The sequence below is a fragment of the Corvus moneduloides genome, chromosome 1 (assembly GCF_009650955.1).
Source record: "Corvus moneduloides isolate bCorMon1 chromosome 1, bCorMon1.pri, whole genome shotgun sequence".
In the NCBI taxonomy this organism is placed as follows: Eukaryota; Metazoa; Chordata; class Aves; order Passeriformes; family Corvidae; genus Corvus; species Corvus moneduloides.
This window is the reverse complement of record NC_045476.1, coordinates 112,041,037-112,066,003: the sequence shown is the minus strand read 5'-3', so window position 1 is coordinate 112,066,003 and position 24,967 is coordinate 112,041,037. Positions and strand designations below refer to the sequence as shown.

At 41.5% G+C, this 24,967-nt stretch overlaps 1 protein-coding gene across 37 annotated transcripts in view; it reads right to left on the bottom strand.

The window, feature by feature from the left end:
• The window catches only part of EPB41L3 (erythrocyte membrane protein band 4.1 like 3), a 143,279-nt gene that overhangs the window by 37,603 nt on the left and 80,709 nt on the right, over positions 1 to 24,967 (bottom strand). For all 37 annotated transcript variants that reach the window (XM_032122447.1, XM_032122528.1, XM_032122545.1 and 34 more), the window contains 3 exons: positions 23,102 to 23,299; positions 4,199 to 4,303; positions 1,891 to 1,933 (listed from right to left, as the gene is read on the bottom strand). In XM_032122447.1, the coding sequence (XP_031978338.1) occupies positions 1,891 to 1,933; positions 4,199 to 4,303; positions 23,102 to 23,155 (202 nt within the window). In that variant the 5' untranslated portion in view covers positions 23,156 to 23,299. The remainder of the gene's footprint in view (positions 1 to 1,890; positions 1,934 to 4,198; positions 4,304 to 23,101; positions 23,300 to 24,967) is intronic.

Genomic DNA, 24,967 nt, shown 5'->3' with positions numbered 1-24,967 from the left:
AATTCCATCCCATGCAAAGCACCATCCACTTTGGCCATCCACATATCTGAGAAAACAGGCTCAAATGTTCAAGGCCACGTTGGATGGGGCTTTGAGCAACCTGATTTAGTGGGAAGTGTCCCTGCCTATGGCAGGGGTTGAAACTAGGTGATCTTTAAGGTCCCATACAATCCAAACAGTATAATGATTCTCTGAATGTGCAAGAAGAGTTTTGACGTTCACCATCAGGACTTCAGCCCTTGGAAAGACTTTGGGAGTCCCTGATTTTACAATATTTTCCATTTTCCTGGCCCATAAAAGATGGTGAAAGGAAGTTTTGGCTGGCAGTGAGGATGGGGCATGGTCCCACCAGGGAGTAGACCAGCCCCAAGGTGGGAAAGCAGCCAGGGGGTGACACCTGGTCCCTTAACAGATGGACAGGGGCCATTGCCTATAAACCTATTCCTTGGCACATAAAAAATAAACCAAACCTATTATAAAACCCATCATAATAGCACAAACGGTTAAGGTAGAGGAGTAAGCAGTCTTCACTTAATATTTACAGGGGTTGGAATAAAACCTAACACTGTGCAAGTTAGTGGGTTACAACTAACAGGGTATGAACCAAAGGCCTTTCTCAACCACTGGGATGAAATCCCAGCAGCATTCAGCAGGACTATATGTATGTTTTGGAAAGCATTATGGCTAACAGCACTACTTTTCCACTGTTGGCCTGTTCCAAACTTCAGGGATGAACTGTACAGAGAAAGCAAATTATTACTGTCATTTTCTGCAAATACAACTGTCCACTGCCTCAAGTCCAAGATGCGACTCTTCTGCCCTGGTTAATATCCCGCTGTCACAACCTTTCATTGTCTATTTCATGACTTGGTTACATATTAAATGCATTTCAAATACGTGGTGGGGAGCTGAGCTGCTTTACTTGCATTGATCATCTGTGTAACCTGACTCAACATGGTCTAAAGCACCTTTCTCTTCAGATCCATCCCTTCATGAGATTTAAAAAAGGCAAATGTTCATTACTTTGTATTGCAGATCACTTACTTCTAATGAAAATAATACTGGAGGAAAGGGGAGATTGCTCACAGTAAGTGGGGAACTTTTTCTGCCAGGGTAAATTAGCCCTTTGAATTTTGGAGAGGGAAGGGATTTATTTGCCAGGCCTGACCCAACAAATGTGAATTACCAGATACTTTTGTTTTTGAAAGCCCAAGTGCTAGAAGGGGTCATTTAAAAAATGTGCAAAGAAAAAGTTACTGGGGCTTTTCTGCCCACAGAAGTCATACACATAAAAATTTTGCAAATTTTTAAAAGTGAGGGGAAGTAAAAGAAAGCAAGTCAAATTTTGAGCCCAGCAGTCTCAACAAGGCTTTCCTTTGAGGGGTTTTTGAATTTCTAATGTAGCAGATGCCTAGTTATAACAATTGAGCTTTTTAAAAGATTCATGTGAATCAGAAAATTGACTGAATGGTCATATTAGGAGCAAACATCAAGCTTCTGAAACGCAGAAAGGAAAGACATTTTAGATAGAGTACTATCTTTGTACCAGTTAGTTATTTCAGTATGGGGCATGAGCAGTGTTTCTGGATATGATAAAAATATCAGTAATGCAAGAAATAATTCATATATGTGGCCTAGTCCCTAAGGTTACATTGCTTAATGTCAAACTTCAGGATTTCACATCTCTGCAAATGTCAAGTTGTTTTCAGCAATGCAAGTTCCTGTGTTGCCAGCATCAGTAATGCCTCACCATCATCAAGGCATAAAATACTTAAAAGATGTAGATAAATCCTTTGCTAAAGACTTGGGACAGGATACAAAAGATGTCTGTGAAATTGGCTTTGTCCTCATGGGGAGACATGTAGAAGGGGGCACCAATAACAAACTTACTTCGGATCTGCTTCTTGATTTCCTTGGCAGGGTCCAACCAATTCTGCAAAGAAAATGTTTCCTTTTTTCAATTTGAATTAGAAAACACAATAAACATTATTTTTAAAACAGTGCTATGAGTCAAAGTTAGAACATGTGAAGCTCTGCCACCCCTTTCTCCTTGGAGCAGCAGTAGGCAGGGCTGACACTAATTTTCAAGATGTGGACCTGGGTAGAAGTAGGATTTTTAATAGCCCTCACAGACTTTGAGGATCTGAATGATTTAAAGTAAAAGAATGAAAAACAGGAATTGGTAAAATGAACCCACAGAAATCTTTTTCCAGGGTATCTCCTGGGGAAACTAAATTTCTACAAGCTTGCTACAAAGAGGTTTTTTAGATTGATTTTTTTTTTCTAATCCTGGAAAGCCTGAAAAGACTTGCTAGAGGATAAGCAAGTGCAGAGTAGGGCACTACCCTGTTTGCAATGCAGCATGGGCACAAGGGGCTCTCCGGGGAAAACCAGAGGCAGAACCACAGCACCTCTGCCCTCATCCACACCATGCAGAGCCCAGTGACTATGCAAGACAAAACCCCTGCTGAGGAGGTGGGGAATTATCCCAGTGATGTGTTAGTACTCCATGGATGCCAAGGAGCAGACGAAATTCCTCTGGAGGAAGCACACAGCAGCTTGGGGTCTCAGTGCCTCTGCTGTCTTGACCTCTAAGAGAATCAAATTAATATTTAAAATGCGTCACAGCCCAGAACAAAAAGTTCACTTTCCCCAGCAAAGTTCCATTTTCTCCAAAGGAAGATAAACAAATGTATCAGAGAGACAATAAAACACTACAGAAATATCAAACAAGCAGAACACAACAATCCCTCCCCAACAAAAACAACCAGTTTGCAGCTGTCCAAACCTGCTCTACGGTGCAAAACAAGAGCCAGAAGAACTCCAGCTATTGCTGAGCACAAAAGCACACTATGCACCAAGAAATTAAAGATGCATTAGGATTTCTGTTTACAAAGATGGCATGGGATGTATGCACATATGTTGTCTGGCTGGAAGTTATGCATCAGAGGATGGAGGTGAATTGCTAAGTACTTTGACATTAAAAATATGCATATTATTGATCAATAAAAGCAGTGGCAGGCAGTTTTTCTTTTAACTGTTTGGCTCTGTAAAGTAACTGGTGACCTATAAATGTTTAGTGCTTCTAAACCACATGTTAATAATGAATCCATGCTTCTCTTTCCCGTAGGAAAGCATACCTATCTGGAAATGCACTTAGATTTCTGCCTAGCTTTTATCAAAATTCAAAACTAAGCATATGCTAAAGCATTATTTTGCACTGGCATGGACCAAGTATCTGCTTAAGGGATTTTCTGAATCAGAAACAAAGAAGTCTGTAAAGAAAAGGGAAAAAAGAAACCAAAAGACTGATTTTTTTCATATCATATATATTTGAAACAAAAGGAAGACTAGAAAACACAACTGTGGTTCCCACAAGACATAAACAGCTAAAAAAGTAGTAATAGCTCCAGCTCCATCAGGGAAGACCTTTCAGGCCATGCAAAGCACAAAATACCTTCACCTGGTGAGCTCTGCTGAGCTATTGCGCATATTGCTAAGAAGTTTTGTACTGGTTTCAAAATATTTATCTTAAAATGCCAAAAATAACACAACATATTTTAAATTATCCTTTGATAGCCTCTCTTTCACCATACCATGTCCCAAACAATATATGTACATATCACCTGCACCTTAGATCACCTTTGACACTTGTAATGCACAGCTTATTTCATACTGAAGCTGGGACACAGGACAGCAGAATATGATTCACTATTGCTACCAACTGCTTCTGAAGACTAATGTCTTTAGTCAAATCAACAATAATGCTATGATAAAGTCAAGGCTTACAGCCTTCCCTTATCTTAGCAGTTAGCAGGAGCAGTCAATCATCTCCTGCCTATCTATGTTCCAACTACTATTATTAAGCCATATTTTAGTATTATATATTTTGCAGTGTATCTATGAGTGTAAATCTGACTTTCCTCTATGACAGTAAAGGAATAAATCATACTAGAAAGAGCACCAGCTCTATGACTGATATCCTTCATGTCATAAATAGCCAAAAGAGAGCGAACCCAGGGAAACACACAAGATGCTCTTGAGAAGTAGAGTCACAAAAAACAATAGCTCAAACTATGTCTATGGAATTTGGCAAGGAGAGAAAACCAACTTCTGGATTGTTTGCAGCTGTCTGGGGAGTGTCTCAGGAAGTTCTGATGTTCACATGCCAAAGGCCACCTGCAGTTTTGTGGATTACCTTTTGGTTTTCTGCGTCTCTGTATGTTAGCCCGAAGTAGTCTTTTTCCAAAAGGTTCAGATGCTCACACACTTTGTCGAATAGCACTTGACCTCTGGAACGTTTCTGTGGGAAATGAACAGAAAACAAACAAAAAGATCCTTAAGTTTGCAAAATAAAGTAATATAAGCATTAAAATAACACCTTTTCTGTCAAACCAGTAACCTCAGAATGATTCAATTCAATGCATCCATCTTTCCAACCTATTGACCTGGAGCTTCATAAGAATCTGCTGAATGGGGCAAATCCTCTTTACCTAAAACCTCATCTTCTTGCAGAGTTAAAAATAAGTCATACATGTCATGTTACAACTTCCAATAAGAAAATCTCTTTTGTTTTTCAGAAACTACAACTTCAAGAGCATGATGAGGTCATACCTCTGCAAACCACAGCAATTCTTTGTGTGCAAGTAGCAGCAAACAGCAATACAAAATATTCCTGGTCTTGGATTATCAGAGTTGTGACTGGGAGGGGCAATCCAGTGGAGGAAAAACCACACATAGACATACTTTTTGCTTCTGTAAAAGTGTGGACTGATTCCAGGACCCATTTTTGTCTAATACACAGAAAAATGTGATTACGCCATCTACGGAAATCACAGAAAGAGCCTAGTATCTGACTGGGAATGCAGCTGGGTAGAAAAACAGCTTTCCAGTGTTCCATCTTCTTTACTGTCAGATGAGAAGACGTCTCACTGTCAACAGCCAGAGCCCTTAGCAGAAGCTTCATAGTACGTATCATACTGGACAGTAAAAATTCAGGTCATCCTGGTTCTCAGCATTGTATGTGAAATTGAGAAAAAAATCCCCAAAAAACCAAACAGACAGAAACATTCTCTTTATAACCTACACATGCCTACTTTGATATGCCTTAACTATAATAAACCATTCAAAATTATTTGGGCCATATTCATCACTGTGTTTCCTCACTGCCTGCTTCCCTAAGTGCAGTTCAGCTAAAGGAAAACATCTCCCTGCTTTATTCTGACCACATGCATACATAAATATTTTAGCTGATGTCAGCACAGCATTTTCTTTATCTTTAGCATACACATGACTAGAAGCAGACTGGAAATACACTACTTGCTTCAAAGGCAATGCAGGCAGTTGACACAAAAGAGGAGAGAATGCTGCCTCCAAATTTACATGCCTCTGCTGACCGAGCTGTGCCCGGACTGTGCTGCCAGCCCAGCAGCTTTGGCTGAGAGAGGGCAGTTCACAATCCAAGCTGACACAGCTACGCCAACAAACCCATGGAGCCCAACACTGGCCTCAAACTATTTTAGAAGTCATAAGCAAGCCAAGAGAAAAAAAAAGAAAGAACTGAGGGTTGCTCCCTAACACCCAGTGGAAACATCACAAGAGATCATGGAAGGAGTTGTGCAGCATAATCTAATTTATGTTAAATTTGGTTTTTTTACTGGCATTCGAATGGTTTATTGGAAAGGACACTGGAAAACATCCTTTACATTTTTATCAATGGAGAAGCTGAAGCGTGGCCTAAAAAATGTTCTCCAGCTGAGGAAAAAAACCCAGGCCCAGAAGTGCATTACAAGTGTATTCCTGTAACTTCATTCACTGTGCCTTCCAGCATTATTTGAGCAAACAGCTCTAGGGCCTTGTTCGGCGTGTCACATGCTTTCCACCCTGTAAGTAGGAAGCATAAATATGCCCCAGCTCCTTTATAATGTCAAACAAGTGTTTAGTCAATTCTTCACGCTCCAAACTTTAAAGTAGGTAACAAGAGGTTGGTGGTTTTATACTTGGTGTTCCCTGTAGAGGAAGAGGCAGATAAAAAAGATCTTAATACTAGTGTATGGAGAGGAACCAACTCAGAAACTACAAGCCAAAATAGTCGCATTTCTGCTATAAGCAAGCAATGCTGCATTTTGCCAAATTTCTTGCTCTTCTACTTGTTAACAAACTAAGTAGTTATACTGAATGGAGAAAAACAAGCATAGAGGACACCAGCTTTGAAAAACTCTATGTCTGCACCAGTGCACCATTTGCATGTATTTGTGGCACTTCAGGGCTCTCTTAATTTTAAGAGTCACTTAAGGCCAACACAGGAGCTGTTTTATGTGGCCAATCCATGTAGCTACACAGATGTCTGTTTTGAGAAATAGCAGCTAGCAGCTGCAAGGTATGCTGTTTTAACAGGGAATTACAGGAAACAGTTGTGCAGGACTGTGCTGTAATAAAAACCAAATGCCCAGAAAACTCCCAGTTCTCAGTCTTTCATGTTTGGCTACACACTGCAGGCAAGTGAGAGTATCTATGGCAATCTGGAACAACTTTCATGGCAATGTAACCTCCTCTTCCTCCTCTATGAAGATTCCCAAGTTGTACTTAGTCATTTTCCACAAAATTCCTGCTGCATCAGGATATGGGAAAACCCTTGCTGGTGGTGCAAGAAGACATGAGAAATACGACATGTAACTGACAGCCCTTCCTGGCCAGGGTCTTCTCTTCATCATCACAAGGTAAGAACTGGTGGTGGTTGAGGGGAAGCCTTACCAGGACCGCTTCTCACAGAAACACCCATTTGTGTCCAAACAGATGAGTCTCACGTTGCAGCCTCACCACTGCCCCTGAATGCCTGTTGCCAGCTCAGAGATGACCTGGAGAAGGATTTAGAGGACTCTGGTCATCTGGGGAGCTGCGGCTGCCTGGCAATGGCGCTACCCCTGCTGTTTTCCTAATGCAAGGCCAAGAGAAATCCTCGTGCACCTGCATATAGGCAGCAGTGCCACTTTGTACCCATGTGGTGGGAGCAGGCACACTGTTTCTAGAGCATCATTGCACAGAAACACAGTGAAGGGAAGCTACTGCATAAATTCATGAAAAATTAAGAGGTTCAGCTAGAAATATATAATTAATGCAATTGAACAGACCTCTTTTGCCCTTGTTAATTGTTTTTATTTTACTGCATGCCCAAATAACCATGCCATGAAAGGCAAGGATACCATTGCTTTGGCAGGGAGAGAATGGGAGGAGGAGAGAAAGGTCAACTTACAAATTCATACATCCCTCAATCCATCCTAAACCTTTGCTTTCCATTATTTTGGAGTGACAAGTCTAAGATGATGAAAGATTGACAGTCTGTTGGTTACTGGGGATCACAAGTTAATGGCAAAAATGACAGTCAATTCTCAGCAGTCCAAAAAATGTGGATTTAAAAAAAAAAAAAATTCTGAAAGGTAAATATGGCAAGATTACCCACTAGAAATATTCTTAGACATTTTTCAGGCACGAATGGGATGAAATAAAATGCGCAGATGTGAAAAAGACGCTTTGCTTAAGCTCTGGGAAATCAAGTAAACAGAAGGAATACAACACAGAGATTAAACAGTATAAATGAACACAAAGGTCCGGGAGCAAAAACAGTACATTTTTTCACAGCCTCATCCCTGCAGCTCTATAAAGGCCGGGGCTCTCTCTTGAAGCTGGAATGGGAATAAACAGCCTCCTGGTGAAGTTCCCGGTGAAAGGAGCCTGCAACAGCAAACTTGGCAAGCCTGTGCCTGCCAGCAATTCTCACACACAAGGGAAGGGATAAGCAGCCTCTCTTCTCACCAGCTTCTCCTCAGTTTTGAAGCTGAGTTTCTCCCTCCTTGCGAGGCTGAAGGTCACAAAAGGCTCTCTTGTCCCCTAATTGGCTTCTCCACCATGCTCAAACCTTTCCACATCTTCTTCAGCCCATATCCCTCCATCACATCCCCATCGCCTTACAAGATCACCAGACCAAGATTGTGTGAACACAGAGTGAGGAGCTCAAAACTTAAAGTACTTCCACCTTAGTTTTGCCTGGATAACAAGATTATTATCAAGTCAATTATTCTCATTGGCAAACATTTGGGTACAATGTTTGGTATTAATGAGGAACAATAATAAGAAAGTTTTCCTTTATTATGATTAAACCCATAAGCTGTAAAGTACTTACAATAAGCAAACATTATTAAAGCGAAAAAAATGCAAGCCTTTGTTATCACTTCAGCCACAAAATATGTACTGTATGGTAATCATAGAACCACTGATTGGCTGAGGCTGGAGGGTACCTTTGGAGATTGCCTAGTCCATCATCCCTTCTCCAGACATACCACCTAAAGTGGATTGGTCAGGATCATGCTCATTTGGGTTTTGGATATCTCCACTCCACAGCCTGTGTAGGCCACCCTCATAGCATTTTTTTTTTTTTTTTTGTTTAAATGGAAATTCTTGTCCTTCACTTTTTGCCTCTTGTCTCTTGTTCTGCCAAATGTGTACCACTGAGCACATTCTGGCTCTGTCTTCTTTACTCCTCCCATCAGGTACACACTGCTAAGATCCCCCTGAGCCTTCTCTTCTCCAGGCTGGACAGTTCCAGCTCCAAGCCTTTCCTCATAAAAGATATGCTCCAGGGCCTTCATCATATCTGTGGCCCTTTGCTGGACCCTGTCCAGTATGTTCATGTTTCCCTTGTATTGGGGAGCCCAGGATCAGACTCAGTACTTCAAGACTGAGTAAAGGGGAAGGATCACCTCCCTCAACCTGCTGGTAACATTGCCCAGGATGGCACTGGCCTTCTGTGCTGCCAGGGAACATCACTGACTTTTGTTCACCTTTTTGCCCATCGGGACCCTTGAGCAATAAAACCCCTGTATCGCAGCAACCAAGCCACCAAACGCATATGTTATTGTACTGTGATAAGCAATGAGGGAAATTACATAGAAAATGAGCAACCAACAACTTAATACAAAGATGTGACACCAACCTCCTTGTCATACAGGTGTTAGTAAGACTCCAGAAAACTCCTTTGGGAGTCAGTAAAATACAGGGAAGAGATCAGGAAGATTTCAAATGTTATGTGCTGGATGGTGCTTCCCAGGCTGGAAGCCAGTTGTGCCAGAGGAAAATTTATCAGGATTCAGATCTGCCACCTCCAAGGGACACATTTTATTTCTGTGCAAGGCTGTAGGCTTGGCTGCCCCATGCCAGGAGGCACCACCTCTCCAAAAGGTCTTCAAGCTGCTGTGGCTCCTGGTTTGGCAAACCTGGCCTGTCCCTGAAACACAATAATTTGCAGTCTTCCTGCAGGTCATTTTGGCACCCAACCTGATAACGCAGCCTGAATGTCTTTTGATGCACCTCACCCTGAATGACCCACTTTTGATTGTTGGGTAACCTCCAACCTACAGGACCAGCCATCTTTCCTAGCTCTATGCCAGCTACAGCCATCCATGATGAGGACCTGTCAGTACTCAGGCTTCTTTCAGACAGAATCCAACCCGCTGTTTGACAGATTTCTCCCTGGAGAGGCAATGCCACTCTGGGACTGGTAGCTCAACATAGCTGAGGAGTCTCTGTTCTCAGAGGGTTTCAAGACATTGGCCAGGCAATGCCACATCTGGCCTGGTCACACCTGTTCACTGCACCCTGGCCACTGTCCTGCTCACATCAGGGGCCTCTCCAGTCCCTTTGAACAAGCACAGCCATGATAATGAAATCCCTGTGCGCCTCCCCAGGTGCTAAGGGGTTAAGTGTCTGATTGCAGGGTAGAGTGTTAGTCTATTCTTAAGGCTCTAGTTTTGCTCACTAGCAGATTACCTTCCTCTCACTGACAGGGAAAGAGGACAAGGAGCTGAAGAGTAGAAAACAGCCCTCTCTGCTTCCTAGAAATGACAACTATTGCAGCCTCCAAAGCAATGCACTTTGGGGCAGTTCTACTTTGGCATTCGATGCTGCAGTCTCATGTGGGTGCAGAACGCTGAGCAAGGGCTGCCTGCAGCATGGAATCAATTACAAGAGATCACATTCAGACCAAATCTTGCAGTGCTAGGGAAAACACAAAGTGAGAACAGAGTTCCACAGCCAAACAGCTTTAACAGGATTCATTTTTGCCACCAATAACCATTGACTCCATCGCACAGTAACCGCAAGGTCAGGATAGCCTGATGAACTGAAACTTCACTTCTCTCTCTGATCAGTCAAGGAGCACAGCAAGACGAAAAAGTATCACAGTTGTGGACCTGGATTTTAAATGGGAGGAGTTTGCATGTAACTTTCTGCACAAATACATATGCAAACAACCTTGCTGCTTTCCTGGGAAAAGCTGCCAAGCTGCCAGTGAGCAATGTCACACTAGCGCTAGTCTGGCATCCAACTCCACACAATTACTGTAATAACTCTAATTAGGCAGGATCACTGGAATAAGGACAAACAGATCACTATCATGAAATGCTGGTATGAATAATTGGACTCAAACTGATGTTGAGGTTATCTGCTTCACATTCCTAATTAGCATTTGCACTTTCCAATGGATCTCAACAATGCACTGTGTAAATGTGTGGGCTGGCTCTAGCCTTGCATGCTGTAATGTATTTTGGCATGTGGCTGTACTAACCTCTTCCTTTTCCCCTCCTCTTTCTGGTGGGGAAGAATTAGCTAACTTTTTTTTTTTCATTTCCAATGTTTCAATGTTTTTTTTGATGAAAAATATTCCAATTGTGTCCAGACCACTGATTTTATTTCATTGACTGTTTCAATTTAAATTACTTTTTGCAATTTAATTTGGATGATACTTTCATTTTCTACTCCGCATAGGCTGCATGGTAGTCTCCTCTGTGCAAACACAAAGAAAACACCTGCAAAAGTTAAAATGTATATGGCAACAAATAAGTAGCATATACAAGGGGAAGTTTCTCCAGCCCCACATTGCAGCTTCTGCAATTATTCTTGCAACAAGTAAAAATGATTAACTGGTTGTCAGGAATACTTTGTACTCACCGCAGAGAGCACTCTCTTCACAAAATTCCCCCAGCTGAGTCTCTGAGTCGCTGAATTCCAGCCTTCTGACAACACAATTTCTCATTCTTTCCTCATGAACTACTCCATTTACACAAAAAATACGCCAAATCCCAGAAAAAACCCTAATACTTCTGCAAATGCTCACTACTTGCAAGCTAAAGTGACCAAGCCTCCAAGACCCCTTTTGTACCGAGAACCCCATTTTTTGGGGGGGGAGGGGGGATATTAACATCACATATATGTCATAGATCAATATGCATAGGCAAGTATGTAGATATATATAATTTAATGCACACAATATGTGCATACAAACAGATGTGAATTTCTAAGTGGATGCTCATTGTGGTTCCAAATATAGAGAAGCTTGTGGCCACATCATGTTGCTTCTCCATCTATAGAAAGTCCACCAGAGATTCTAAACTCACAGTCATTCTGGTAAGGAGCACATTTTTATCTGTGAATGAAATAATAATTAACATACTGTGACATTTCCCATGTTTTTCCCAAAAAGACTTGGAGCTGTTCAAGATACAAAGAGCTGAACTGAGAAATTCTAGGAGCTGATCATTGCACTTTAGGCCAGAAAATTTCCAAACACGGAGAGCATGTTTTTTGAACAAGTCTTGATCGAAGCCAAAAGAAAGAAACAGCATTTTTTTTTTTCCAAGGAAGTTAAATAGAAAAAGTAATTCTGAAGAAGTTTAACTTCATTTCACTTCTACACATTGGTAATTTGCATTTTCAAAGGATCTACTTTTTCACTGTTTATACTTCTCCACAGTTTCTCTCCACAGGGAAAAGAAGATGAAGCAGAAAGGTGACAGAAGAGGAAAAACCCCCTGAATTTCTTCAAATCTCTAATTTCTCAACCGAAGTCCCCATCAGGAAGCTAAGTGAGGAGAATCCAGAAAGAAAAACAGGATAGAGAATCTCTCCTGGAGTCTTAACTGGCAGAAAATCATCAAGTGTTCCTCTGGTTTACTGAAGTAAACCTCACATGCATAATGTGTAAGATAAAAACATCTGTGAGCATAACATGACTTAACCACCAGAATTGAGGCCTCCAAATCCCCTGCCCCTGCTTCCTGAAAATGGCACTGGCAGTTCCAGAAGCATCAACAACAGTTAATGCATCTGCAAGTTCAGTGTGTTGAGAGTGATGTTCTAGGCATTCCACAAAACATTTTCAAGCCATTTCTGCTAGGGAACAAAACCTTTGCTGAAGTTAACAGTGCAACACTGAACACCAGAGGTAAGTTACACAGTGACAAAGCAAACAACAAACGCCCTTCTCTCACACAGGCCAACAGAGAAAAGCTTAAAAATAAAAGAAATTCACTCATATTGTCCTTTTATTCCAAATATTTAGTTTCTTACAGAAAAAATCTGCATATGCAAAGTATTATAAACCAATGGTTCGGGTTGGAAGGGACCTTAAGGATCTTCTACTGCCAACCCCACAGCCATGTGCAGGGACACCTTCCACTAGACCAAGTTGCTCAAAGTCCCCTCCAACCTGGCCTTGAACAATTCCAGGGATGAGGCATCCACAGCTACTCAGGGAAATCAATGTCTTCAGCATCCTCATAGTAAAGAATTTCCTCCTAACACCCAATCTAAACAGTCCCTCTTTTAGTTTAAACAGTTTCCCTTTGTCCTATCACTATCTGCCTGTGTAAAAAGTCTCTTTCCTTCTTTTCTGTAAGCCCCTTTTAACTATTGGAAGGCCACAGTAAAGTTTCTCTGGAAACTTTTCCAGGCTGAACAACCCCAGCTCTCTCAGTCCTGTCTTTACAGAAGAGGTGCTCCAGCCCTCTGAGAATCTTTGTCGCCCTCCCCTGGATGAGGAGGAGACATAAATGTTCAAAATAGAATCATTAATAATAAATGTTCATAAATGTATCCCTAGGATGGACAGAATGCTCTCATCCAGTGTGTAAGCAGTTCGCCAGCATGCGTAGGAGATATTGAACAAGACATTTCTGCCAGCCTTTCAGGATGCAAAAGGAAAAAAGACACACTCAAACAAAAGAAAACTTTCAAAGCGAAATACATTCATTTTTTGGTTCTCAAAAGTTTTCCATACTTCAGTGGTAAACCGTATTTGGAAATGTCCCAAGTCAAAATTCCAGATACTATCTACTGAATAAAATATTTAGCCAGAAGTGGGGAGAACTAAGAATTAGGCAATTTCAGAAAGATTTTGCTGTATAAAAGCTATATTAAAAAGACTTTTTTTTCCATTATGAAGCAACAGAAATGCTTTTCCTGAAAGCTGCATATCAATATAAACTCGCCAACTGTTCTATTCCTTTATTAACTTTTTAATGTATGAACCTTCATAGAATGTCCCAGTAGGTGACTAATACAGACTAATAGTTTGAAATAAAACCTGCAGTAATATTTTGCATATCTATCTTATACTGCTCTGCACATATAAATGGATGCCATATAAGGAAACTTAGAGTAGATGAGAAGGTATTTTAACACACAGTGATGATGATGATGACTGATCGCTTTCTTTTTTTCCCCCATTACAGTAGTACTATAATTCATTCTCTTATTGATATTTATTGTAATATACCATATTGAAATGTACTACCATTTCTGAAAATAACCTGTTCTGTCAAGCGCTAACCAAGCATTTAGATAAACAGATAAATACGCAACACTCCCGTGCTACACACCTGCAGAAAATGTCAATAACATTGTATAATATGACATAGTTTTTATCAGGGGCAACCTTCTTTAAAGCTGTTTGACCTTTCAATCCTAAACAGCCAGCACTAATCTAAAAAACCCAGAGGACTGCTAAATCCCAGTAAGAAGATTGGTGACCTAGTCCCGATTCTGGCATCAAACCAAATTAGGGTTTGTGCCTGCTACAACAGCAGCAGAGATCACACCAGCACTGGCACCACACAAGCTCTAAGCATACTGATGGGTGCTCTGCACAGTTTGCATCCTTGGGAAAATAGTGAGCACTCTGCTCATGGGAATGCAACCGTGCTGAGGGCACTTGAGAAAAAATAAACACTCTGGAGCATGTTTTTATATGTGGAAGTGTGAGAGCCATGTCTGCACGTGCACAATGGCTACAGAAATACCTGTCAAATGTGATGATTATCAAATGCATCCCACGTGCATCAGCAGAATGCATGCTGTATAAACTGAGGTCTGCTAACTACTGTCCAATAAATGAATACAAAACCAGTGGACACGATTTCTCAATTAGAAGTTCTGTTCCCAGCACATTGATTAGCTTCACACATTTGCTAAATCGTGACATAAAATAATAAACCGTATTCCATTTCTGAAGGCTTTTCAACAGAGAAAGTAACCCCCCCTCACTCGGCTTCCTTGAGAGCACAGATTGTTTGGGCTTGGATTTTAGCTAGACGTGCAGCTGATCCATTGGCTTAATGCCTCCTGATTGCCCTACCACCTCCTGCAAGACACTCTGCAGTAACTCAGGCAGGTCTCGTGGGATTCAGCACAGCAGCTGAAGCTTTCCAGTGGCGGCTATAAATATTTTCTTTATTCTACCTATACTTGGACAAACTCAGCAAACACTCATCTCTCCTCATCTCATATGCTAACTAACTGTGCACAAGCCTAGTACCAACACAGCAAGGGGAACCAATCACTACCTGTAATATAAATAGTCCCTGGCACACATCAACAAAAAACAACCATAAACATTTTGTTTATTTTCAGCTGAAAAAAGCTCTACTGTCAACATAGTCCGATTTACAGAGTAATCTTGCCATATGAATTTAAAAGCCACAGAGCTCTCTCTGACCTACATTGCCAGCCTGGAGTGAAAAAAAACAACGTACACTGCACAGAGAGATGCTCTTGAGGCAGGAGAGGGAACAGGATGATCAGGCTTTTAGATTTGGGGTACCTTAGATGGTATTACACCATCAATACTGGGGTTTTCAAGAAAACTAACATAGCCTGTTCTCAAGCTACGTCCAAGCTTTATCCACTTCAGATCAAAATCATTTCTGCCAGAGTGAGATAAATCATGAGAGACAGACCTTGCTGCCTATCAACACTTTGCTTTGCAAGCAGATATTTCACCACCCAGTCCTTCCTATGATATTTTGTTCACTGTATCAACAGACAAGGATAAGAAAACATAAAAGCAGCCCAGCGCTGCATGGGGCTCAGCTGGAAAAAAAAAAAAAATCACCCATATGAGGCACTAAGGTTTTATATGGCAAGCTAACATATTTAGAGGATGATAATAAAGTGAAGATTTACTTAGTTTGGGTCTGGAAATGGCAAGTCAGTGTTAACATAGGGACAGCACCTATAAATTGGAGCAACTAGCAACAGAGTTGATGATGAATTTAAGACAGCTCGGTTGGGTCTGGAACAAGTAGCAGGCACTACAGAAACAGGGCAGGAGACATGACAAAATACAGGGAGGCTTGGCAGGAGTGTGACTGGGCAGTGACATGAAAATCAGCAACTTCTGTGTTGGCTGGGCATGGGGTAGAGGGGGGAAATGTACAGCTTGTCCAGAAACAACAGAAGGCTTTAAAATCTGAGTGTCCATTTGGAAAAGGGAAAAGGCAAAGCCTTTCATCTACTCTTTGTGATTTATATACCAGCAGTCCTTAAAAAATACATGCAGAGGTTGGGTGCTGCCTGCACTAGGCACTCCAGTAAGAAGCTGGAAGCTCTCTGGGGCAAAGACCACCACAAGCAATAAGCCTGGAGAAGACAAACATGAAGGGACTGACACAGTCTCATTCTGGTGAAGCCATCAGCAAGAATGGTGACAAGGACAGGACTCCTGGAGCCAAAAGACCTCTATCTGTCTGGGGCAAAAGGCAGGTGGAAGATCATCCTCTCCTGGGCTCTTGCAAACAGATTAACCACCAATGAACCATGCAGTACCTCAGTTTGAGTGTTCATGACCAAACCCAGTTTTTTAAAAACTTTGCCAGATGGAGAACAAGCTCCTGTTGCCTGGCTTGTGTCCAACTGGTGCTCCAAGGGGAGGGAACCGGAGGCAATATTTCAGTAGGAAGTTTTCAGCTAACCATTTATTCCCAAAATTATGTAGTTTCAGAACAGCTGAAAGTATTTTTCAATGTAGGTGGACTCCTCACAATAGTTTTCAATGTTATGGCTGGCACCCCCAAGGTATCAAAATTATTATTTTTGTCTGATAAACTCAACATTTCACTGCACAGACCATTTTCAGAAACTATTAACAAAAGGCAACAGATAAAGAAGACTAGATGTAGAAAATATAGATGTGGAGAGAAAGTCTACAAATTTTTATTTTTAGTTTCCTTTTTGTGTGTGTGTGTGTGTGTGTTTTAAGCTTCTGTCATTTGATTGTGACCACGTCCTGTGCTGTGCCAGGTGTAATTGAAGGCCCAACCTGCTGTTCACTCGGTACAACATCTAAAGGAGTGACTTCGTTTTAATTCTTGGTTCCTCGTTCAGTCTCTAAAATACTTGCATATTAACTGGAGAAAATATCTGTCTAATCATTTAGGTGTCTCCCTACCAAGGTTGTAAGAGACCTTCTCCCTGAATACCACACAGCCCAGAAGCTCCCAGCCACGAGAAGCTGTGGGGGACCTGAGCCTCCCCTGGTAAGGCAGAAATGCTCCAGCCCCGCTCCCTCAGCCTCGTGGCATTTCCAAAAGGCTTAGCTCAACCTGACTTGTTTCGATTTAGATTTCTTTAGCTTCAAGTGAAATAAGAATAATAATCATCATCACTAAAAGGGAGTCCAAACATTTTTATTTTTGTTTCAATTACCAAACTAAAGAAAAAAAGCCTCTTTCTCTGCTCAGCCTCCCAGTTGATTATTATGTGCTGGATAACATCGGTGCTGATTTCCAGATCATTGTGCTGCTTGAATTGGCAAGTATTTTAACTCATAGAAAGAGGCCTATGGTATTAGAAAAAAGCAAGTCAGAAGAACTGTATATTAACTTTATTCAGCTGAAGCATATTCAGGCAATACTCAGACTCCTACTGACATGTGTCAGGTAACATAGATCTTAAGTGAATCCCCTGGCTAATCCAAGTCAGCCCTAATTAGAGGGTCTGGGACAGAAAACATGCTGTGTAACAGCAATGATGCCTCTCAACTCAGTCACTTTTACTGAAACATATCCTGGGGAAGGAACAAAACTCAAAACAAAGGTCTTCATATTAAATTAAGTGAAATGTAAGCAGTGAATAGGTCAAAAGGAAAAGACTTATTAAAAAAAGTCCCTCTTGCATTCAGTAATCAGTTTCACATGTAAAGCCATTTGCAAGAGACTGTGTGGAATTCATTAAACAATTAAAATGTGCAGGGGGTAACAGAAACTCTATCCTCCAGAATGCAGAATGCATCTTATTACAGAGGTTTCCTTCCTGACCTTAAGATCTATCTCAAAACGGATGAGAAATTTGATGTTATTAAACTCCCTGTGCAAAAACAGCTTGCAGGTCCACACATGGAAACTCCCAGGGAAGAGTCAGCTTGGACACAGTGTGGGGAGGGGGACCACGGGGCCATGCATTCCCCCACCATCATACAGAAACACAGGAGGATCTTTCCTCCAGATGGAGTCTTGCAGGTCAGGAAAAGCAGCACAGGCAGCTACCACTCTCTTTCATTTCTAGCAGAGGTGGCAGTGCAGAAATAATTCCGCTTGTTCTCATTTCTTCTTCAAGCCTGTCCTAAGACAATCTTCAATGACTTATTTTTTAAGGAAGCATCCTCATATTCTCATGCTTTAACACAAAAATGAGAAATTCATGCAAAATGCAATACTTCAACTATTAGAGAACCCATTTATTTCATGTCCATGTTGTCTTCAAAAAGGAGTATTAGCCCATACATGTTTAGGGCAGAAAGGGACCAGTTCACTCCAGCCTGCTTCTGTCCATCTTACAAATTCTGGTTTCAAATGTATGAAAAGAAAACTTCTTGCTATTTCAACTCAAGCATGCTACTCTGATGTCACCCGAGGATGCAGGGAAACCCATTGAGAAAGTGGGTCTCCCCACTTTCCTTCCTTTCTCCCTTCTTTCCTGCCTTTGGGAGGAAGTCATTTGTAATGAGGTTCATTTCCAAAGGTGTAGCAGTGACTACAGCACAGGACACCCAACCACTGCCCAGGTCCCAGTGGCAGCACGACTGAGAAAACTGGGGTTACAAAACATCCTTACACAGTGTGTTTTAACCAGTCCCTTTCTACCTCAGCTGACCCCCACTCACCCAGAAGAGGGGTTAACAGTAATACTTTGTGAGATGTTGTTTCTCCATGTGCTGTGCAGCTTATCTGGGTCCTACCTCAACTTGCTCTGTTTGATGTAGGGCTGCAGAGATGCCACAGACAGGCTGCCATGGAAACATTTGTTTTCATTAACTGGTGGCCTGCATGATAAGAAAGTCTGAGCGGTACAGGAATGATGAAAGAGTATAAATTACCAATGGGCTCAGACAGCCAAGCCTTTCAAAGTGAAATCTAATTATTTTACCATTTATTTAGACAGATTATGTTATAGCTTTCTGACCTCATGTTGTGAGTAACAGCATGTATATGTTTAGAGAGCAGAAACAAAGACAAATTCCAACTTGTTTTAGGAAGACAGTTTAAATTAGGCTATGTGTAATGGACAGCATGACAGCTTGCTTCACTTGCATCTTTTAATTAAAATGCAGTGCTCTAGATAACAGAAAATTGAGATGGGGTAGAGATGGACAAGAGGGGAAATAAATCCTAGAAAAAACATAATTGTACTATAGCATTTGAAAACTCCTACTTAAAGCTGAAGAAACCCAGAAATAAGTTATTTTTGCTTGTTTTCTCGAATCTTAGGAAAAACTTGAACTAATGTGCTCATTGTCTTTTTTAATGTTATCTGAAATTAATTTTCAGTCTTGGATCTTGCTTTCTCTTTGGTTCTCCAAACCAACAAATGCAAAGCATAGGTCTAGCTTGCTTAAAAGAGAAATCTTCAGCTACCGCTTTGGAGTGCAGTTTTGGCCACAGCCCTGGCCTTGGACGCTTTGACAATCAACATCTCTGAGCCTAATGCTGGCTGGGAAAGCACAATGAACAACCCAAGGAGAGCCACTGCCAGCAGGGGCAGACATCTAGGTGTAAACCACTTCCCTGCATCCCTCTGAACAGACTGCATCGACTCCGGTGATCCAGGGCCCCTCAGAAGCCTCCAGATTCTTCATGACCTGGGAGAAACATGCAGCTGCCCTGAGGCTGTTTTTCTTGGCAGAATACTGGGGACAATGTCAGTGTACAAATACCTCTTCTCCAAAAGCCAACAGCTTTCCCTGGAGAGGGGAAGATCCATTAGGTGGCCATCCCAACTGGGAAAGGAAACCCCCCCTCTGAAATAAGGCTGCCACTACCATCTGCAGGCTTCTGGTCAAGAGCAGCATTGGGGGTACAGATGGTAACACTGGTGGTTTATGGTTTTGGAGGAGGATGAATGAACATGTTGGGTTACCTACTTAGCCTGGCTTTGGCTTGTAATGTCTTACTGCATGAAAGACTTTCTGGGTCAGACAGATAGAGCACACAGGCAGTAACACTGCAGGGCCTCAAGGGAAAGCTTTTACCTGGAATTTGCTTAAGATCCTTTCACTGAATGGAGACTACTTTAGATGACCCACTGTTAACCTCAGCTTTGAAGTTAGCTCCACTACATTTTCCCTCATACATCTCATACAACATGAAAAAGCCCCAGTGTCACAAATGCAAAGCACTGAACATGAGACTGAAAGATATAGCAGAAGACAATGAAGATGCTCAGCATTAAATATGGAATACGAAAGAGTGGCTTCTGAAACAAAGGATAGCAAGGGCATAAATGGATTAACCAAACTTGCCTCAGAAGTGTCTCAATCTGTGAGTACGTGCCACGTCGCCTGCCAGGTCATTAACGGGATGAACACATAATTGATAAGCTGCAGGTTGCGCTCTACTGGAGAGCAATAAGCTCCTTTAAATTACATTAATATTTAACATATATAAAAAGCATTTGTCATTTGCAAAGCACTTTATAGAGTAACTGATGGATTCTATAATGATCCCCAACTCCCAGACTAGGGAATGAAATTCTGGAGAGATAAATACCTGGCCTGCATCCAAATCAAGATTAACTGACAGAGCTATTGCTCTAGCTCAAATTAGGTTTCTCAGTTTCTGGTCCTTCTAGATTACATTGCTTTGTAGCCTTCAGTAGGTAGAAGCATGATACACATGGACCTGAAAGACAGGAGCTGACAACACAGGATGACATTTCTGACTCACATGTAACAACTGTCACATCCCACGCTGGGTCACTGTCCACTCTGAAAGATGCAGTTGTGTGGGTTGAACACAAGGAATGGAAATATTAAATATTTGATTGCCATGTTGTCTGTCCCTCTCCCTTTTCTTTTAAAGAATTAATACTGGGGAATTTACTGGCCTCCATAATATGCTAGGTGCCTCAGTATACTTTCTATTTTATATATATATATAAAAGAACTGAGATTAGCTCACTTGTTTACAGCATAGTGTTAATAAGGCCAAGGTGGTGGGTTCAATCCTTGTATTGGCCATTCACTTAAGAGTTGGACTTAATGGTCGTTGTGGGTCCCTTCCAACTCAGAATATTCTGTGATTCTGTGAAAACTGAATGACTTTGTGTGCTGCTGACAGAGAAGAATGAACATATATACTTGTGTACATATATACGTATGTATGTATCTATATTTTCCCCCATTTAAATTGGTATAGTGAGTTCACTTGAATGTGATCCTTAAAATATGATAGCATTCTTCTGAAATGTGATAGATTGTTTCTCATGCCGCAGCACTAGGTTTCTGTGAAACCAACACAGAACTTTGTTATTCCCCAAAAATTTCTGTAGAACTTCACCTTCAGCCTCCTACATGATTTCCTGAGATGTCTCCTGACACAGACCCTCATTTTCCCTGCCCTTGTAACTCTCTTTGTGCATACTTTTTACTCCTTGGGAGAAAAAGCACAGTGAAAGTCGCATCATTTCTCTTGGCTGGACTCAGCACCCTTTTGCTGTAGCTAAACTTTACACACACAGGGAGTGGACTCCCTTGGGATCTACCAAGAGTTCCCATGGGCTGGAGTGGGCTGTGCCAGAGAGGTACCTGCAGCTGTATCATCAATACATACAAAAACACTGATACAACCACCTAGGAAGGATGCAAAGTCTGAATCACACCGTTTAAAGTATGTAAATTTATGCGTCACTCCAGCTGCACTTCTTCCCTGAAATATTTGTTCCTCCTAACCAACTTTGTTTCAATGCACCCCACGGTCTGCTCATCATCATAGCCTTACAGCTTTTTCATTTGAAAATTCACTCTTTTAGGAGCTCTATTCTCATCAATATTACATTCTGCCTGGGAAGCCTGATCATCTTAGAAGCAGATAAAATGATTACTGATGACAGTCAATACAACTTGAAAATATTTCAGCAATGTAAATAGAAAAAATGCATACAAAACTTATATTGGACATTATTCAAGAGCTATTCAGAACTTGCAAAGCATAGAAATCTGACAAGCAATAAAACATGATGGCTTCCATATGCCAGCATTTTGACACTTCAAAAGAACTCAAGTTTAGTGAAAGAGTGAAACTTCCTATAAAAAGTATTATTCACAGCATTTATTTGCATAAGTGGACATCTAACATAACAATTCTCCCTTTCTGCTCCATCTTAGATTCTGATAAAGCTCAGCCTGCTAGACAAGATTTCCATAGAAATCTTATTTGGTAAGATTCACTTGATTGTATTCCAAAAAGTGACTCACGTTTTACAAGCAAGCGTCAAAAGCTGAAATGAGTTGACTCTTTCCATCAAAGCCAGTATGAGTCATTCCTCCAGCTTAATGGCTCCCACACTATCCCTGAGTGACAAAACTGAGACTACAGGTCAAGAAATGACCATTTAATAGTCACAAAGGATGTGTCCAGAGAGATAGTGCTAGACTGAAGGAAACAACATGGGACTTGACCAGTGAAATTAAAAGATACTCAACAACATGGACTGCTAAGTTGCTGTAAGAGTAGTAAAATACCAGCTTCTGTTCCCAGTTCACTCCTGGCATAGCAAAATTTGACCCAAACTGTAATGCCAGGGTTGAATAAAAATCAATATGGTTTTTGCTCACCTGCCACTCTCCAAAGCACTTAAAATGAGAGCAGCTGAAGGACAAATGGGCTGAATGCTACGTGATTGTAAAGATGCCATGATTTGGCTCCCAGTCAGGTACTCCTTTTCTCCATCCTCTCTCCTTCTCCATGCTCCTGCAGATTTCCCTTTCAAGCCTGAAGACTATTTAAGCTCTGCATTTATACACCCCTGTTCTCCCCAGGTGGCTTTTCTTCTCCATGGCAACCCACAGTTACCCAAAGGATGGTTGGCCTAGTCAGGCCCTCCAACACACATCCTTCCTCTGCAGCCACTGCTTGGCCAGGATCAGCCTTGTCTTGTGTGCGTGACTTTCTGACCTTTTCTTACAGAAAAATCACATCATCTTTCTACCAGTAACATTCAGACACAGTTATGATTCACAGACATCATGGAAAAGCACACAAAACTCTCCATTCTCACTGCTATTTGTGCCTGACATTTCCCCCGCTTACCCAGGGTGTCTCTCATGCCCGCACTAATCTCACAAATCAGAATTACTGTATGGACAATGACTCAATGAAGTCTCAACTCAGTAAAATACCAAGGAAATGAAAAACCCAGTGGGATCAAAATCCTTCTTTGTTTATGGGCTTTGTTGTCTATACTTTGTTTTCTGATGTGGCATATGTCAACAGAAAATTAATCCAGAGTCTCTGGTTGTTTCAGGGAGTGCTCAGAATCCCTCACCTAGCTAAAATCTGTGCACCATCTTCGAAAGCCTCCAGAGAAAACAATGAAACTATCTCTGTGCTTGGCAGTGGTGAAATATCAGGCCATTCATCCTTTTCCTTACATTAGAAATATAATTTTCACCATTTACCTCCTGAAAGGATGAAAAAAAGGATGAAAAAAAGCCTTTTACCTCTACTTCACACGCATATTCCGATCCATCCAGGAGCGTCACTTTGCATTGCATATTTTTTGGTTTCTTGGCGATCTTTAGAGGAGACTTGGAAAGTTTGCTAGATGAAGATTTTTGAGAGAGCTTGTCGTCCTCTAGCTGCTGATATTCCAGCTGTTTTGCACTAGCAGCAGCAAACTCCTCTTCTTTCTCTGTGGCCTATAAAGAAAAAGAAAGATACTTTCTGAAGTAAGATAAACCAATCATGCCCTGCAGTTCACTGTGCTTGCGGCACCCAAGCATTTAAGTGAGCCTTTTTTGCGGCTTGGACAAGAAAATCCCTGATGCAGGACAGAGTCTTTACTGAAAAGATTTCCCATATTTCTCCCAGCCCTGCCTTCTCCCTCCAAAATGTACAGAATACCCAAGAAGGAGGGGCATTCATGAAAATATTTTAAGACCTTTACTTTTTCCATAGGTACAAAATCCCACTTGGACTTCCTGTATTTTTTTTTTTTGGTGTTTTGGAAATTCTGAGTAATCAGTAAACATTGTTGATGAACAGATACTCCTAAGGTTTCTTGATATTACTTTGAAATCCCGTACCTGTTAAATCATACAATGTTACCATGGTGTCATACGGAATAGAAAAACACCATCAGGTTTGCACTAATTTTGCTGTCAGTGAGGAAACGGCCCCTGAATGAGGTCATGGATCCCCCCTGAACAGTGTGAATTCATAAGGGGATGCTGACATGCCTGAGAGAGAAAGACTCCCCAACAACCCAAGCAAAGGGTTAAGAAAACAGGACAGAAGTGAGGGGCCAAATAACTTTAATGTGCAGCTGGCTGCCTAAATGGACAGTAAGTACAGGTTGAGAGGATGAATTTTGCTCTCTGCTGATGCCCAGTAAGTCCCTCAAGATGGAGAGAAGTAGGCAGGTATGGCAGGGAAGAGGGGCAAGAAGTAACAACCATGGCTGCTTTTACTTGGGTTTATCTGAGGGTCAGGCCATTTGAAGTTACCGTGATGCAGCACAGCCCACAGTCCTCTCCACAGCACTAGATGAAAGCCAGAACAGTTCTACAGCATTTCACCCTTCCTAGCAAAAGCACTATTCTGCAGTCATTACCCTTCTCATCAGTTATATCCGTGACAGACTCCAAACAAAACCTCAACAGGAGTGCAGTAATACCTCAGCTAAAGCTTAAATGAAATAAAAACATCTTTCTGTTATCTCACTACAAGGCAAAAAAACCCCAACCTGCTCTGGCTCTGAATTATTTCAGTGTAATAAGCAACAAGCATTAGTGGAAAAATATTGTAAATTAATCCTTCAAGTCTGTTTCCATTTATTGTATATAATAAACCTTTGTGAAAATGAAGCAAATCCATCCAAAGGCTTTAAGCTGCTTTGAGACCAGAACAATGTTGCATCATATAACCTGAAACAACAGTGTACTAAATCACGGGGTACTGTCCCTGAGTGATTTCATAAAAACAAGCTTTAAGTTTCCCCTCTGCCTTCCAGTGAATGGGGGGAAGGACAATTTGGAGCTGGCTGTGATACCTACAGTGTCAGCTCCCACCAAAGCCCCAGCAAATTACTAAGAGGTGAGGCAAGACCCCACAGTCCTCCTTTCCCTGCAAGGAGGGCACAGCAATGGCCTCCTGGGCTTCCCTGGATGGGGAAACTGCAAGAAAGTGGGGCTTAAAAGATAAAAAAACAAGGGATGCTTTCAAAATCTATTGCATCTTCCAGGCCATGAGTGCTCTTCCTCAGGAGCAGCCCAGCGCCAGCCGTCTCTTCCCCTACCTAGCTCCAGCACAAGAGGAATTTCTCCTTCCAGCAGCTGGACATCAGCTCTGTGCCTGGATGTCAAGGT